At 43.8% G+C, this 18850-nt stretch overlaps 1 protein-coding gene across 8 annotated transcripts in view; it reads left to right on the top strand.

Moving 5' to 3' along the window:
* Window positions 1-16: 16 nt before the first annotated feature.
* The window catches only part of LOC119006982 (LIM and calponin homology domains-containing protein 1-like), a 90307-nt gene continuing 71473 nt past the window's right edge, over window positions 17-18850 (top strand). For 2 of the 8 annotated variants that reach the window (XM_037076195.1, XM_037076184.1), the window contains exon 1: window positions 18-360. In XM_037076195.1, the coding sequence (XP_036932090.1) occupies window positions 250-360 (111 nt within the window). In that variant the 5' untranslated portion in view covers window positions 18-249. Of the gene's footprint in view, window positions 361-2696; window positions 2933-18850 lie in introns of those variants that run through there. The other 6 variants (XM_037076196.1, XM_037076194.1, XM_037076185.1 and 3 more) reach the window with 4 other exon arrangements.

The following is an 18850-nucleotide window of genomic DNA, read 5'->3' as shown; positions in this document are numbered from 1 at the left end:
GAAGCGTCATACCGGAAGCCCGGCCGGTGTCTCTGGCTGACTTGACGCCGGTTGTGTGTCCGCGACACCGGAGAGCAGGAGCTGGTTCGTTTGCCTCGCCGGTGCTGCTGCAACACCTACAACCGACGGAGGAGAGCGGGCTGCCCGACGCGCGTCACGACTCGCTGTGGAGGAATATCGCGGCACCGAGCTGCTTTTACACAGTGTCACTTCTGTTCAGGCTTCAGGACTTCAGGAGCCTCTTCGCCAATGGCGAGTCCGGTTTCAGACACAGGAGCGTCTCATCAGCAGCAGCATCACCCTGCGAGCGGCCGGGCGGCCGCAGACTCCGCGTTTCAGGAGGCGCAGAAATGGATCGAGGTGAGCGCAGACACACAGCGGGGGGGCTGCGGGCTCCTCAGGTGTTTGGTTGTCTTAGTGACGGTGTGCAGCCGATCCGTTCTCCCTCTCACTGCACTCTGATTTTATTGCTTCGTCACCTGTTGAAAGGTGACTCCGACTGCAGAACTTGACTCAGATTTGATGGAAAATCCGAATCCTGTTCCTCTGCAGTGAGTGACAGCTGTGTGTCAGAGTTCATTTCTAATGTATAAACATTCATATGAGACTGAGCAGTGAGTGAACAGCTAACAGCTCCCAGCAGAGAGTTACATTTGTAATCCCTCAGCAGGAAGCCTGAGTACAGTCACACCATACATACATGAATATATATATATATGTATATATATATATATATATATATATATATATATATATATATATATATATATATATATACATATATATATATATATATATATATATATACATATATATATATACATATATATATATACGTATATATATATACATATATATATATATGTATATATATATACACACACACGTAAATACACAATATGTATCTGAGCAGGAGCCTCCTCCATGAGCCAGCAGGCTCCGGTGTGTGCTGAGGGCCTCTGGACAGGAGCGGTGGCTGCTGTGGGGCCTGCTGCTGTGTGTTGGGCTGGAAACAATGAATGCATCATGTGGAATGGATTTTTGCCTCATTGCGAGCCTGTTGAACAATCATCACACAAACAAGGTTTTTTCAATCAGGACCCCGACCTGCCCCGGTGCTCTGACTGTCACCCTGCAGCTGCTGTCCTCCGCCGGCCTCCGGACTCTGACCACCGTGTGTTATCTGCTGCATGATGGTGGAATGCAGCCTCAGCTTTGCATATTTGCATGAAGGCTTAGAAATCAGAGCTGAAGCCCTCTGTGGCACGAAGAGTTACATAAAATGAGAGAGCCAGTGTAGCAGAGGTGCAGTGGAGAGTGACAGGGCCTCAGCCTGGGGCCCTTCAGCCTGGGGCCCCTCATGCTCCCTCCTCAGTTACAGTGAACCGGTGAGTGTCACCGTGACCACTCTGATTCACTGTTCCAACCACACTTTAATCACCTATCAGTCACTGAGCTGGTGAACTGTTTGGCCCGGAGATAACGTAACTATTTTGTGATGTTTTTTACAGAGCAGAATGTTCTTTTAGAAAACAAATGAAAGTAGCTGTCAGAATATCTGTTCACATCCTGTCTGAGGGCAGTTGTCACTGTTTCACCATATTTTATTGTATGTCTCAGGTCCTGCTTTCCTCAGCTAACACCAGTGTTACTCTGATTCATTACTGATTGTAGTTCTCGACCAAAACCCATTTAAAAAACAGCAGAAAAACAAGAATCAAGACAAACTTTAACTGCACGCTTTAGAAAATCTACCTCATCAACGCTGCCGTCATGAGAAGCTGCAGCGGTCTGAGTCTGTGCTGCTCAGCTCTGCTGAAAGGACTCTGTTGGACTTTGTGTTGGGCTGCAGGGACAGTTGTTACTAATGTCTTCTTCTTCTTCATCATCATCATCTTTTCTTCTTCTTCTTTTCTTCTTTGTCTTCTACTTTTCTTCCTCTACTTCTTCCTCTTCTTCTTCTTCTTGTTTTTCTTCTTCCACTAGTCTTCTTCACCTTCATGTTGATTGGTGGATCATGAGCCATCTTTAAAGGTGCATACCGCCACATGCTGTATTGGTGCATGTTGATGCAGTGCTTGTGATGTCAGTGAAGCAGTTTGGCTTCAGATGATCAGCATTATTTAATTTCATCATCACCTGATAATCAATACTGTAAACTTCTCAATATTGAGCCAATAATGTCTTGGGCCTTTATATTGTGCGTCTCTAGCTGCTGCACTACATTAACTGTGTATTGTTTGGACCACTCCACCTATTTCTTATAGTGAGCTACGCAGTGAACATATACACTAGCTGTACTCATCTCTGCAGGTCTATCAAACATTTGTTTGTAGTCTGACTAGTTTTCACTAGTTATTTAAAGTTTTTAATGGATTCTGAAACAACCTGATATGTGATCGTAGTTATTACATCCTGTGTTTAAGCTAATTTGAGTGTATCATATCTCAAAGTATTTCTGAATGCAACCGCTCCTCCTTAAGAGTGTCAGGCACCATTGCAGACCTATTTAGCAGCACCAAACTCCTTGGAGGCACATATCAAATCTTTAAAAAGCCACTACTGACCCAGAATCTCTGAAGCAGATCTGGGCTGAGAGCTGAAAAGGCGGTAGTCAACTGATACTGCTCCCCTGTTGTTCCTCTGTCACCCTCCCCCACAGGCACTGATTTCATTACCCATACACACCTGGTGACAGTCCTACAGTCACCTCAGGGAACCACAGACAGGTCACTGTTTCCTGAATAAATAGACTAGCACAAAGCATCAGTCAGCATCCAAACAGCTTATGTTTGACTGCATATGTTCAGATGCTGTGTCATATACGATGTCAGGCCTCGAGGCTAGAGCTGAGAACAACAGCTCCCTGTTTCCTGTGAGTGTCAGAGGCAAATCAGAGCGTACAAAGAAACTTTGGCTGCCATCCTCACAGGTATGTTTTCTGTGCTCACCTCACCAGCCATGTGTGTTTAGTTACGTTCACTGTCTTTGTCCTCTTGTTTGTCTCATCTGAGGTTTGTATTCTTTAATAATTCTCATATAATAAGTTTATATTATGTCAAAAACCTATTCGTGCAATATTAAATTCTTGATTATGAAGAAATGTGTCTCCAACTTCTGACAACCCAACATCTAACAGACATGTCCTGCAGAGGCATGTCTGATCTCTGATGTTCACAGCAAGTGTTGGATTTTTAATAACCTGGAGCAGTTACTCTTTAGTTTTGGATTGTTTTGGCATGTTTGCCTGCCGTGCATGTGGTGACCACACAGATGTTATGTTGTTGAGAACCAGACTCATACCTCTCTGTCCCGCCATAGTTGCTTCTGACTGATTTATAGTTCAGGATATGATTTGACCCTGCAGGTCGTCACAGCACCGCTGTGACAGTAAATCAGAATCAGAATCAGAAAAGCTTTATTGCCAAGTACGATTTTACACATACGAGGAATTTGTTGTGGTGATATTGGTGCATGCATCAAATGACTATTAAGTGAAAATATAACAAATTGACAATATAAACTATTTTAAAAAGTAGAAAATATAACTATATAATATAAATATATATACACAATCTGTTTTTTGGGTAAAAGGAGCAGACCAGCTGGCAGTGCACAATTACAAGAAATAATGTGCAAATGAAAATGTGCAAATGAATAGGTAGTTCAAGCTGAGCGTTAATGTAACGCATAGAGTTATGGTGCTGTCAGTGTGACAGTAGAGTCAGTGGTAGAGGTGGAGTGTGAGGAGTGTCAGGGGGGATTCAGGCCTTGTTGATAAGGCTGACAGCAGACGGGAAGAAACTGTTCTTGTGGCGTGAGGTTTTGGTTCTGATGGACCGCAGCCTCCTGCCAGAGGGGAGTGTCTCAAAGAGTTTGTGACCGGGACGGAAGGGATCAGCAACAATCTTTCCTGCACGCCTCAGGGTCCTGGAGGTGTACAGGTCCTGAAGAGACGGGAGGTTGCAGCCAATCACCTTCTCTGCTGACCGAATGACACGCTGCAGCCTGCCCTTGTCCTTGGCGGTGGCAGCAGCGTACCAGATGGTGATGGAGGAGGTGAGGATGGACTCAATGATGGCTGTGTAGAAGTGCACCATCATTGTCTTTGGCAGACTGAATTTCTGCCGCTGCCGCAGGAAGTACATCCTCTGCTGTGCTTTCTTGATGAGGGAGCTAATGTTCAGCTCCCACTTGAGGTCCTGGGAGATGATTGTTCCCAGGAAGCGGAAAGACTCCACAGTGTCAATAGTGGAGTCACAGAGGGTGATGGGGGCAGGTGAGGCTGAGTTCTTCCTGTAGTCCACAACCATCTCCACTGTCTTTAGAGCATTGAGCTCTAGGCTGTTCTGGTTGCACCAGGCCACCAGGTGGTCAACCTCCCACCTGTAGGCGGACTCGTCACCATCAGAGATGAGACCAATGAGGGTGGTGTCGTCCGCAAACTTCAGGAGCTTGACGGACTGGTGACTGGAGGTGCAGCTGTTGGTGTACAGGGAGAAGAGCAGAGGAGAAAGAACACAGCCCTGGGGGGATCCGGTACTGATAGTCTGTGCATCGGAGATGTGTTTTCCCAGCTTTACACACTGTTTCCTGTCAGACAGGAAGTCAGTAATCCACCTGCAGGTGGAGTCAGGCACGTTCAGCTGGGAGAGCTTCTCCTGTAGCAGAGCTGGGATGATGGTGTTGAAAGCAAAGCTGAAATCCACAAACAGGATCCTGGCGTAGGTTCCTGTAGAGTCCAGGTGCTGGAGGATATAGTGGAGGGCCAGGTTGACAGCATCGTCTACAGACCTGTTGGCTCTGTAGGCAAACTGCAGGGGGTCCAGGAGAGGGCCGGTGATGTCCTTGGGGTGTGAGAGCACAAGGCGCTCGAAGGACTTCATGACCACAGAGGTCAGGGCGACGGGTCTGAAGTCGTTAAGTCCGGTGGTCCTTGGCTTCTTGGGGACAGGGATGATGGTTGAGGTCTTGAAGCAGGCTGGCACGTGACAGGTCTCCAGCGAGGTGTTAAAAATGTCTGTGAACACTGGGGACAGCTGGTCAGCACAGTGCTTCAGGGAGGATGGGGAGACCGAATCCGGTCCAGCAGCTTTCCAGGGGGTTCTGTCTCTTGAAGAGTTTGTTGACGTCCCTCTCATGGATGGAAAGAGTCGTCACTGAGGAGGGTGGGGAGGGGGGGCCCCATTAAGGTGGGCATTGGTGGAGGTGACTGGAGTTGGAGCTGGAGCTGTTGGGAGGTGTCGTGGGGGATGGTGTCAGGACTGTCCCTTTGTCTTTCAAAGCGGCAGTAGAACTCGTTCAGGTCGTTGGCTAGGCGTCGCTCGTTAATGGAGTGGGGGGCTTTAGGCTTGTAGTTGGTGATCTGCCTGAGTCCTTTCCAGACAGACGCAGAGTCGGTAGCTGAGAACTGGTGTTGGAGCTTCTCAGAGTACTGTCATTTAGCCTCTTTCACCGCCTTGCTAAGCCTCTTTGAATCTGTCTTTGTCCCCACTCCTGAAGGCCTCTTCCTTTGCAAGCCTTAGCTGTCTGAGTTTGGCTGTGAACCAGGGTTTGTCATTGTTGTAACTCACCCTGGTCCGTGTTGGAACACAGCAGTCTTCACAGAAGCTGATGTATGACATCACAGCCTCTGTGTACTCATCCAGACTGTTGGTAGCAGTCCTGAACACATCCCAGTCAGTAGAGTCCAAACACGCCTGGAGATCCTCCACAGCTTCACTGGTCCACGTCTTTGAAGTCCTCACTACAGGTTTGCAGAGCTTTAGTTTCTGCCTGTAGGCAGGAATCAGGTGGAGCATGACGTGGTCAGAGTGACCCAGTGCAGCACGGGGACGGCGTGATAAGCATCCCTGACTGTGGTGTAACAGTGATCCAGAATTTTCCCCTCTCTGGTCGGGCATTTAACAAACTGTCTGTATTTAGGGAGATCGTGTGTGAGGTTGCCTTTGTTAAAGTCTCCAGAGACAATAACCAAAGAGTCCGGGTTGGTCCGCTCCACACACAGTATCTGGTCGGCGAGCATGCGCTGTGCGTCCTGCACGTTGGCCTAACCCTAACCCCTAACCCTAACCCCTAACCCTAACCCCTAACCCTATTTAAACACCGACCAGAATGAATGAAGCGAACTCACGGGGTGAATAAAACGGCTTGCAGTTAATGATAAAAGATTCCAGGTCAGGAGAACAGTGCTGCTGGATCACTGTTATGTTGTTGCACCAGCCACCGTTGATGTAAAAACAGATTCCTCCGCCTTTAGTTTTGCCGGAAAGTTCTGTGTCTCTGTCCGCGCGGTAGAGATTGAAGCCTGCCAGCTGCAGCGCAGAGTCACATAGGAAACGCAATATGAAGTATTAGCCTCTGTCATACATTTATTATACAGCTAATGTAATTGTTTGCACGTGTTTTGACGTAGAGTAATGATACCCATAATTAAATTATTAACCCATATTTAGAACAGCTGTATGATTGTGTCTTACAGCACTCAAATAAAATCTTTAGTTACTTGAGTATTTCCATTTTCTGCTACTGTATACTCCACTACATTGGTTTGATAACTTAAGTTACTAGTTATTCTGCAGATTGAGATCATTCAGTGTTGATAGGCTGTAACTTGTGACATGAAACCAATCAGATAGTGTTGGAGGTGAACATAGTAGTGACTACAGACAGACAGAAGAAGCTCCATCAGAGCCAAAGTGGTGCATTTTAAAATCTTTTTATTTCATCAACAGTTGGACACGAAAAACAACATGATGAATTTCAGCCTGGTTAAAGGCCCGGCAGATAATTGGTTTATCCCCCATTTACATCACAGTTAACTCTTCTACTGAATGATCCTGTGAGCTGTCTGTAAAACCCGCCACCTTGATGTAACATTCACACCTGCACTCATTAATCTTTGCCTGCTGCTTCTTCTCAACATCTCGTCAGTAACGCTGCCACTAATGACGATGTTAAGGCTCCTCTGAAGTTCAGAAGAGACTGATGGCCCTTTGATGAGGGTGGAAAGCTTCAGTCTGTTAGGCTGATTGATTTGTGTCGGAGCCGCAGGCTGTTTGCATGAATGTAAACCCGATGAAATGATCTGGTTCTTTTCCAGCAAACATCTTGGTGGTTTTGATGAATTAGCCTTTTCTGAACAGTGGTCGGGGACTTTTTTTGCTGTTGGCAAATTATTATGAACTGTGAGAGAATAACTTAATTAGTGTTGCATAATTGAATTACCCGCCCCGTTATGATTAAAGACGTTTCTGGAGGATATTATCATGGAGATCAGGTACTGGAACTAATGGAAATGATGATGATGAAAATGATGAAACCAAAACTTGTGAATAAAGGTGAACATAGTTTGGCAGGTGGAGTGTAATAAGATGTATCATGGGCTCAGCATCCCTAAAACTTGGAATAAGAAATGATGTTATTCTAAAATTTGTGTTCGTCTTTGACAAGGTTAAATTATGTCCAAAGCATACTCCGTAGTTGGTGGTTTAAAATGTATATGTGAAGGACGAAAATGAAAACACCCCCGCTTAGCAAATGGTATCATCCTTTTCTCACGCGCTACTTCTCCTCTGTACCTGCACTGCTCCGCAGCCCAACCGTCGCAACCGCGACAACATGATTATTGTAGGTTCAATATCGCGGGCAAATGGCAAATTTAAGTTGCACACAGTGAAGCACTACACCCAAAGTTATCTTGAAATCTATTAGTATCATCATTACTCGCTGAATCACTGGAGACCGATTTAGGGACCGTCATTAAATTACTTTGCATAAATATATTAATATAAAATAATTGCAGTATCTTCCATGTCATGTAACCCAGTGACTCCAAACCAGCAGCAGATTGTATTAGCAAACTTGACGAATGAGACACAGCTCTCTCTACTGTACTTTAGTGCTTCCTCTATTTTATATGAATATTAATATGCAGAAATTATGGTAAGAAAATGAAAAAAAGTAAATAAAAAAGTTCTTTAATGCTCAAGAGGTTGACATATTTTCAAGCAGCAATGTCAGCTTCTACACTATTTTGTCTCATGTCTTAGATTCTGATTCTTAAATTCTGAAAATGATTTTTTTCCCTTAAAAATCTCACCAGTAGTCACCATTTAAAGGGTTATTTTTCAAAATGTTCACCCCGGACCCCGCTAGTGTTGCTGGGTTAGCAACTCAGATCCACTGCTACAAAACAATCTTTCTCAAAAATGTTTTCATTCTATTTTGCCCTTTGCCAATCATACCTATGGAAAAGTGTTAAGCTAAAGTAAAAAAGAAAAAAAATGGGTTTTGAAGTTAGCTGAACCAATGTTAAAATGATATATATACATATTTTTTGTTTTTGTGAGAAAAAAGGGTGGATGGTGGCAGTTGGACTCATTGGGTGCTCAGCACCCCTAAAGCTGTGACCCTAGAATCACCCCTGAGATATATTGTCAGTTTTAAACAAAGCCAAGGATGAGATACAAACTCAGTGACGTGTTTCATGTTGGGTGTCTTTCTCTGGGAGGTCAGTCTTACTTTGTGAAGCAGGCAGGGTAAAATAATGAATTAAGTCAATGTAGACGGGAAGTAACTGAACTGGTGTCTGCACTGGTGTGTGAACTGGTGTGTGAACTGGTGTGTGAACTGGTGTGTGAACTGGTGTCTGCGGTGGTGAAATGATATATGCAACAACAAAATATATAACGAAGAGAAGCAGGAAATGTCTCCATTCAAGTAGCTGTAACATTAGAAGGTGCAGCATTTTTTCATTTTTTTCCCTGATAAACAACAATTGATCAACTACTAAAGTCGTTGCTTTATTACGTGACTAATTGATTACACAGATGAGCACTGTCACTGTTATATGAGTATCAGTTTACAAATGGAATCTCGACAAGGTATCTGGTTTGAACGGGTTGGTAATATGTCTCTGTGTGTTCTCCGTGTCTGCACGCCTACAAAGATTAGTTGTCAACTCTGTCAGGCTTTGTCTTGGTTCCCTGCAGACAAAGGGTCAGAGCAGTTTACATGATGTTTAACTGCCTGAAGGTGGCTCTCACTGTGTTGATGCTGCTTCGTATTCCTACTTTATGTGGCAAAAATGTATTGTCAACAATTCTTATTGGCAGCAAGACGTGTTTTTTTCCAGAGCTTGTCTCAACTCATCCAGTGTCTCTTCCTGTCAGTTCTGTATTGTCTCTTTCTCTGAACCCAGAGCGCTGCCTCCGTCTGCCCATGTCATGACATGTTCAGGGGGCTGTGAATGATACAATGTTTGATTGTGGCATGTGTGATATCATCTACATGTCAAAGGCTGATGTCATTACATCGCTATCACTGTACCCAACAGTCAAATCAGCAGACTGATCCATGTTATTAGATTCAGCGTAGATACCACTTTGACTTGGGATTTAATCCCCATTCTACTTTTCACAGTATACACAGTATCTAATCTCTGGGTTTAAGTGTGGATGTGTGTTGTAATGTTTCTCTAGTCAACACATAAAGGAAGTCTACTCAGACCTGCACAGTACAGAAGCACCTGGTATCCAACCCTGTGTTGGTATTTGTACTTTTAACTAGTGACTGAATCAGAACAACACATTTTTCAAAGGCATGAATCAGTCAGTCAGTCCCCTGCAAATGGGCCTGTGCAATGCAAAGGTTCAGTGGAGGACATCCAATAGACACGAGACTACACTGCTGTACAAACTGGTTTCAATCAATCACCATGCAGTGAAATATTGACAATAAGGACCAACCTAATCCAGCTGGAATGAGCTGCAGTATCAGGTTAAAGTGTCAAGCAGGACTCGACGTGTTGACAGCTCCTGTTGTTTTTACGGAAACTTTGACTTGGGGAACCTGGAAACGGTTAACAGAGCCAAGCAGATGTGGGAAGGAGGATAATGGTTGCCAACGAGTTTTTATTAACACTAACGATGATCATTGTAAGAACAATAACCCATCTCTCCACACCTCCATGAGCATTCTGTGGTCTGAGATGAATTAATGTTTCTTTGCAAAAGGTCATTTGAATAGTGTTAGTGCAACATATCAACAGTGTAGTTTCTGTGTTCATGTCAGATTTGACTGAAATAGTGTTTGAATGCTGTTTGGCAGAAAGAGTCAGAGTGTTGTTATGAAAGGAAAGTGAAAAGAATAACTGACATCCACCATGTTTAGTCTCTGTCATTAGAATGAAAGTGAAGCCGTTTGGCGAAGAGACCACGATGTACAGATGTTTATGTGAAATATAGATTTCTCCAGTAAGGGCTGCTCCTTTGTTGGATGTCATGGCAGTAACAGGAGGCAGTGCAGTGTGACTCTGATATTGGTCCCTGGCTGTTTCAGAAAGCAACATGTGCTTAGAAGGATCTGTAGCGCCTCCTGAAATCATCCATGATGTCATTCCCAGTTTGGGGCCATCGTCAGTTTTCCCTCCAGAACAGACTGATGTGTTAAGTGCTCATACTTCCTGTCAGTTCCTCTCAAAGTATACGAGATGCACTGCCATGACTATAAGCCACGGCAGGATGTTGTTTGAGCAGGAAGTGTCTGTCAGAGAAGGATTTAGGCTAGATTGAGATTGTCCCCTTCATCACTCACCCTAGTGCTGTGATGAGCTGGATATCCATGGCCAGCCACCTCCCCCCTCCGCACTGTGCAGCTTGGACGATGAGCTTAGAGTGCACAGCTAAGTGTATTATTCCAGGATGAGAATTAAGTTTAAACATGGACATGATTCATTTGAGATGACCAAGTCTTTCACGTGGTTTCTCGGCATTCACAGTTGATTTACTACATCAGCTGTCGGTCTGTTGATGGTCACGGTTAAATACAGTCATATCTCAGGAATTTGGACAGAAAAGACAGTGAGCCTGATTCATAATTCATAAGCAGAGTAAATAAAATGGTGTTTACAAGATGGGGGTCATATATAGCTGGTGATGATGTTCTCTAATGCGCGCATCCTTCAGGGAGGAGTGTGGGTACTTACTAGTTCTTACTTTGGGCTAATCATGACTCAAACACTACATCTATCCATGTAAAATATGGGCCTCAGTTACAGTCATTTGAAATGTATTTATGTGGTTTAAATTGGCATCCAAGCAACAATTGATTGATAAAAAACTGAACAAGTCTCAGCATCACCGTCGATGTTCCACTCAGCTGAGCAATACAGAACTGGCCTATAGCTATTTTCAGTTTGACTGAAGATTCTTTACAGTTACAGAAATCAGCACCACAGAGCTTCAGTCACACACCAATGAGAAATCCCAGAAAGTAAGATGCTAATCACTAATCCTGTGGTTATGATCTTCTTAATCTGAGCAGAAGCCTTCTGTCCTCCCTGTGAAGCTGTTTACACCGAGGCGTTAGTGAACAGCAGCAGGGTTTAGTGTTTAAGAGAAGCAGATTTGTGGCCCCTTGTCGGTTTGTCTTCTAATATTTCAGCTCCCTGATCCAACAGTTTTTTTCTGAACTCTAGCTGTATGTTTTACATCACTAACGAGGGAGGCCTCAGTGTGTTTGTAAAGAGGATGTCATGGCATACGCACACAAATCCAACAATGCAGTTGTCAGCAAAAGCCTCAGTCTGGGTCCAGACGGGTCTTTATGGACACACACGTTTGGGGTGAGAGGTGATCATGTGGTGGATTACAGCGGTAGATGGAGATTAGCCCCCTCCTTGTGAGCATGTTTGTACATTTGTGCTCATGCAGTCACTCAAGGCTCTTCCACATGCTGTAGTTTCTGGAAATCCAGTGTCACACTTGGTCACAAATAATGACCACAGTTGTCTTGTTTTCATGTATTCTGCAGCTGGTATTGAGTGCACCATGTCTGATCATCAGCCGTTCTGCTGTTCATGTGAATTGAATTGAATTGAATTGACTTGAACTGAATTGAAGTGAAAGCCTTTATTGTCATTATACACAGTACAATGAGATTTTAAAAAGCAGCTCCGTAAAAGTGCACACACACTTAGCACAATATAAAAGACTACACAATAAATACAATACAATACAATAACATAAATACATTAGTGCAAGTTTGAGTTAAGTATGGTGACAGCTTTGGGGAAGAATCTATCCCTGAGTCTGCTTCTTCTGGCCCGTATGGACCCACAGCGCCTGCCAGAGGGCAACAGGTTAAAGAGGTGGAAGCCGGGGTGGGTGGTGTCCTTCAAGATGTTTCTGGCCCTGCTGAGACTACAGGAGTGATAGATGGCAGTCGAGGAAGGCTTACAGTGCCACACTGTCACAGCGTAGGTCAGCAGGCTCTCGATGGTGGAACGGTTGAAGGTCACCAGCAGCTGAGTGTTTAGTTGCTCCATCATGAGCACCCTCAGGAAGTGTAGCCGCTGCTGGGCCTTCTTGACCAGCCTCCGACCAGGAGAGATCTGCAGAGATGTGGATGCTGAGGAATTTGAAGGACTCCATTCGCTCTACACATTCACCGTTGATGTACAGGGGAGCAGTGTCCTGCAGCCTTTAATGCCCTTTATCTCAAGGAGCTTTCAGTTGAAGCAGTGGCTCTGTTGGCTGCTGCTCATGTCCAATAAGGGCAAAGTGGATATTTTCAGGCTGTACCTGCCAAACTACAGGCACATAAGATACAGTCATGGAAAAAAATATTAGACCACCCTTGTTTTCTTCAATTTCTTGTTCATTTTAATGCCTGGTTCAACTAAAGGTACATTTGTTTGGACAAATATAATGATAACAACAAAAATAGCTCGTAAGAGTTTAATTTAAGAGCTGATATCTAGCCATTTTCCATGGTTTTCTTGATAGTAACCAAAATCACTTAAGTTCTTACATCAATAGCTATGGCACTGTACTGCCAAAAACACTGCTTTTAAGCATTCCATGTTTTCTTTTCTGTTTGCTTTAAACACATGATACACACAGGAGTTAGTACTTGATTGCGTAACCATTGTTTTTGATGACTGAAGCCATGCGTCTTGGCATGCTCTCCACCAGCTTCTGACATTGTTCTGCTGTCACAGCAGCCCATTCCTGTTGCACAAATTCAAACAAATTTGCTTTGTTTTTGGGCTTGTGGTTCTCCATTTTGAGTTTGATGATTTTCCATAGGTTTTCAACTGGATTCAGATCTGGTGATTGAGCAGGCCAAGGCATGGTGCGAATGTTGATGTCCAGGCTTTAACTGACCTTGCTGTGTGGCAAGGGGCATTGTCTTGTTGGAAAATCCAGTTATTCGAGGCAGGAAAGAGTTTTCCAGCTGATGGAAGAAGACTGTTTTCAAGAGTAGCCCTGTACATGACCTGGTTCATTCGCCCTTCACACAATTGCATTTGCCCTGTTCCACTCATACTGAAACAACCCCAGATCATCACTGATCCACCCCCATGTTTTACTGTAGGGGCAAGACAGTCTGGTTTGTAGGCTTCTCCAGGCCTCCTCCTAACCAGTAAGTTAGCTGGAGTGGGCATCAACTCAAAATTGGATTCATCACTGAAGAGAACCTTAGCCCAATCATCAACAGTCCAATCCTTGTGATCCCTAGCAAAGAGTAACCGGGCCTTCCTGTGCCTTTCGTTGATGAAGGGCTTCTTCCGTGCTCTGTGTGACTTCAGACCAGCTTCAACAAGTCGGTTTCGAACTGTCCTTGCCGAACAAGTCACATTTCTCGACAGTGCCCACTCATTTTGAAGGTCCCTGGAGGTCTGACGACGATTCCTGACACAGGAACGGACGAGTGCACGGTCATCTCGTGGGGTAGAGAGACGTTTCCTGCCGCGGCCAGGTAGCAATTTGGTAGTGCCGTGTTCGGCTTGTTTTTTCTTGTTGTAATGAACAGCTGTCTTGGAGATCTTTAGTTTTTTTGCTACCTGTCTCTCACTCATGCCAATTTCCAGCAGTGCCAAGATGGCTGCCTTTGTGGCTTCACATAATTCTTTTGTTTTAGGCATTATGTGAGAGCTGACAACTTCTGAGTTGTGCTATGGCTTGAATGTAAGCAGGAAACCACTCTAAGCCTTTGCATGTGCAGTGCTGCTTATGACATGAAATGGCCTCTTATATACCCTGGGAATACAATTAAGCTTAAGAATGTCAAATAGGACATAAAGTATTATGTGATCAGCTGCATTTTTTGTCGTGTTCATTGTATTATACCAGGTATTAAAATGAACAAGAAATTGAAGAAAACAAGGGTGGTCTAATAATTTTTTCCATGACTGTACATGTGCTTATAAAGCAGGAAGGAACTGAAAAGCTCAACTTATCTAGTAAAATCCACAGGTGCTTAATTTCACAACCAAATGTATTCAAATCCAGTCGGCTCCTGGACAAAGTGAAAGGTGCTGAACCAGTTAGGTTGATGACAGCTTATGACAAACAGCTGCAGCCTGTCATGGTCAGCATGTGTTTGGAGTAGAAGTAAGTCAGCAGCCTGAACACAGCTGATCCTTCTTTCATCGACATCCATCATGCATCATTACCTGAGAAATTAAAGAAAATGTCAACGTCCTGTCTCACAAAGTTAATCAAAGGGAGAACACTTTTCTGGATCCATCCATTCATCTGGATCCGCACCAGAACTTTATGTGGTCTTTTCTGGGCCAATCGTTCATCCAAGTTTCTTTTAAACTGGTTCAAACTTATTTGTAATATCTCTGATGGAAAACAATAAACTGGCCTGAGAGAGGAAGCTTTATTTCTGTCAATATCAGTCTGCTCTGTTTTTCATACTTTCACATTGATAAGATTTTCGGTCAGGTAGGTTTATGACCTGGGTGTGCTCGATCAGAAGGAGGCCTGGCTCGTCTGGTGTAGAGGCTTGTGGCTGTCAGAGCCGTACAGCTGTCAGGCAGTTCAGACCGAGTAAACCGGCTGCATTCAGGTCGGTATGAGGCTGACTGTTGTTCCACACATTGATTAAGAAATAATGGCTTCCCAAATATTATGAAATAGTTGCATTTTATTTGTGTGATACTACACTCGTGACCTGGCCAGGATGTAGTCTGCCTCTCCACGTGCAGGCTGAGGGGGGCTGAACCCGTTTCATGCTTGATGCAGTGTAGCTGTGCGGTGCAGAACATGACTTCCTGGGTTTGTGCGTATGTGTGTGTCTGTTACGAGTCTGCCTGCGACGAGGTGAACGTATTCCTATTGTACAGCTGTCAGATCTGAGTGTCCACACACTGAGAGAGAAAAACAGCTTTCAAGTAGGAGAGAGAGGCAGCCTGGAACACACACACACACACTCACACACACACAATAAGCATCAGAGTGAGGCAGTACAGTGTGTCAGGGCAGCAGGACCGCTCTCTGCAGGGAGGCTGTTAACAGTTGTTACCTGCCACAGTAGTCGCTGCTCCTGATGCTAACAGCTTGTTGCTGTCAGGAGAGGCAGGTTGTTTTTTTAATGTAAATTTTAAGTAAATAAAATGAACATGGCTAATGGAATGTCTGTCATGTAAATGTGTATACTGTGTTAAGGGAACACCCAGTTGCTCTTTTGCTTGAATCTGAATCTTTTGAATCTTTTATAGTTGTGAACATGTGCATGTGTGTCCCACAGCAGAGTGGAAAGCTTTTGGTTGGACTGTGAACTGTGCTGAAGAACCTCAGAAAGTTAAATCTAGTCCTTGCAAAAATATGAGACATTCAGGGGGGAAATAAAACGTAATGAGCTGGAGGAACCTTCAGTCTGTTGGTCTAACCACAACTGCTTCAATTAAGACAAGGCCATTAATCATTTTTTTAAACTCTCGAAGCCACCCTTGAAAATGAATTAGCATTAGCATTAGCATTCTTTCTAGAGTTGTTGTCAGCTCATAATACTCATTTGAACCTGCTTTGCCTTTCATCAAGCAGCAGCCACCAACCAAAGATGACCTAGAAACAAGACTCACAAAACTGTTCTCTGATCTGTCTTCTGGAAATCAAACCAGTTAACTTTAATTTATCTTTGTGGATGAGATACAGAGTGAAAGCCTTCTTTCTTCACCTGTTCTGAGACTCGTTCAGTCACAAGCCTCCTCTCTAATGTTTGCCCATGATTACAGGCCGAGCCTCCTGTCACGTTATCTGCTGTCACACTCGTCACCTACCTTATTCATGTTCAATGTGTTTTCAGATTCCTGAACGTTCTGTTGGCTTTTTCACATAAAGGTCACAGATTTAAGCTTTCGGACAGGCGGGGAGGTTTGCACTCTCAGTCACGTCGTCTGGAGCTCTTTTATCAGCAGTTACAGATTTTGTTTGTGATGGGAAGCTTAAAAAGAGAAAACAGTGTTATCACACTCAGGCTCTATGGAGCTGTTCTTAGCAGGCCTGTGTGAGTGTTTAATTGGACAGAGACTGATGTTTCTCCACCATCCAGGGGATGGTTCTAATTGGGTCATGCAAGCTGAGCTGGTTTCCTAGTTTTCTGAGTTGGGGCACTGGGGAGCTGGTCTCTTTCTGACTGTCGAGGGAGAAAGTGCAACCTGCACCGGATGGCAGGCTGACTGACAGTCTTACAGCAACGGTAACAAATGATGAGCAGTGCTTTAGCATGTTGTGCCCTTGAACTGGTCCAAGGTTTTGACTTGATTCTCTAACTTATTCTTTGCCTAAAGGGCAAATTAAATGATTGGTCCACGTTCGTCTGACGCCAGAATCCCTTCTTCATGTTGCCTTTGGATTCACTGCTGAAGTACGAGGGATTGTTGAAGCCTCTGTTCAGCTTGTTTCAGAACTATTTACAGTAGAGTCAATCAATACTTGATTGATGTTGTCTGACACTGAGATATCGATATATTGACAGATATACACTTTAAGGGTTTAACATTCTTTTCTGCACTTTAATCTCTAACTAAAGTTCCATATCAGCACATATCTGACAACATATATGTGAATACTATCAGATAACATCGTCCCGAGGATGAAAAGTGACATGATGACAGATGATATGCCTTATCTCTTCCCTCATTTCATTGAAATATATCTTGTGTTGCTTTAAGCTACGAGTGAAATTGTTCCTCATAATGTGAGATTAGATAACATAACAACAAGATGTTAGGCACTGCAGAGAAGCCAGTGACTGAGCTCCACCATGAATGAAGCCTTTTAGAACTGAGTGTGGTGGCTTTCATTGTGTCACACACACAGTGTCACACACATGATCGTATGCCCACTCACCCCAACATTCCTGAGCCCCTCAATCCCCGTCCCATTCAGACTCTCGTATACAGACAAACACAGACACACTCACTGAGCTCCCCAGCTGGTTGCCCCCAGCAACAATGCATGCTGTCACTACGCTCTGGAAAGTGACACACTCGCCTCTCAGCTGACTGGCATTCGTCTGGACACGGCTGCATGATGCGGCACCGCTGTCACTGATATTCTCCCAGCAGAGGAGAATTCTCTTCTGTCAATACGGTTTTGTAATGCCATAAATCAGAAGAAGAATCTAAGTGAAGATTAATAACGTGTTTCTGTCCCTTGTGCTTCCATCACTGCCTCTTTAGCATTAGAATTCAGCTAAAACCATTAGCTGTTATTAGCATGAGAATAAGTGTCTGCTTTCCTGCTTTCTCTCATGTTTTTTCTGTTCTTCTATAAGAACTCATAATGCTAACAACTAGGTACTAGTTTGGTGCTGGCAGCAAACTAGTACATTTTTTGATTTAGGTTTGATTTAGGTTTGATTTAGGTTTGATTTAGGTAAAACATTTGGCATTTATTGGATTCTTCAGAGTGAAACTTTTGGGTGGTCTTGCTACCAATTACATGTTATGATTATTTCCCGTCTGCACTCATCAGTACTCCTCCTGAAGTTTAGTCATGAGGGTGGAAACACATCCTCATAAATGTAGTTTCAACAGATGTTAAGTAATAAACCTGTTTGTTGAATTATTCTGCTGCACCTACACTCACTGCATGAATACGTGGATAATAGACGTAGTTGAGAAAAAACCTGAGTGTCACTCCTTCTCTGCCTTTTTATTACCGTTTCTTTTATTGAGCACAATAGAGTGAAACAGCTTTTACTGCTGTGCTAGCTCTAAGTGAATGATCTAAAGTACCATATGTACCATACCATGTGCGATCCAGTTGGTAACAGATCTTATTCTGGACCTCATTTGCTTCATTTGTTGTTCTGCATACCTCGTGTGGGGTCTGAATTATGCAATAAGACTCTAGGTGCAGACGAAGCTTCGTGTTTTATGAGACTCAAGGCAGCAATAACATTTGAGCAGAACAGAATTAATTGGAGAATCAGTATAGGAGTAGTAAAACCACCATGACTGAATCCATAAATAGCTCCACCTGCTATTTAGAAACTCAAACCATGCTGATGTCAAAATCAGAGGAAATGATCCCATAATATTCACTGTACTGTCTGATGCTGAAGGATTCTCTGGGTAGTTCAGGGCTGAAATACTGAATACTTTGCTAGGATCACGACCATTTCAAGTTGGCAGAACGAAAGAGGTTGTTGAGATGATTTAAAATACAGTGATGCTCAAACTGTTGCCTGCTTTATTCCGCGTGGCTCAAAGTTGATTGATGACTTGGTGTCTTGATTTGTGACGTGTAGCAGCACTGCTTTAAATACTGGCTTTGGTCTTGTAGGTTCTCCCTCACCCTTTGTGTAATATTGGTCCTGGCAGCTTTACCATGATTTACGTTACTAGAGGTGAAGTGAATCAAAGTGAAGCAGCAGTGAGACATCTGATGACTGTATAATCAGAGGTGAGGACGCAGCAGTCTGTCTGCCACTAATGTGATGTCATACAAATGTACAAGCTAAATCTAGTACGCTGATGTTTTTGAGTCATAAGTGAAGCTTAGCAACTAATTCCTTGGATTGTGAAGCTCGCTGTGTGTCTCTGGCA

The sequence above is a fragment of the Acanthopagrus latus genome, chromosome 18 (genome assembly GCF_904848185.1).
Source record: "Acanthopagrus latus isolate v.2019 chromosome 18, fAcaLat1.1, whole genome shotgun sequence".
Lineage (NCBI taxonomy): Eukaryota > Metazoa > Chordata > Actinopteri > Spariformes > Sparidae > Acanthopagrus > Acanthopagrus latus.
The sequence above is the reverse complement of the archived record's forward strand: the minus strand, read 5'-3'. Positions and strand labels throughout refer to the sequence as shown.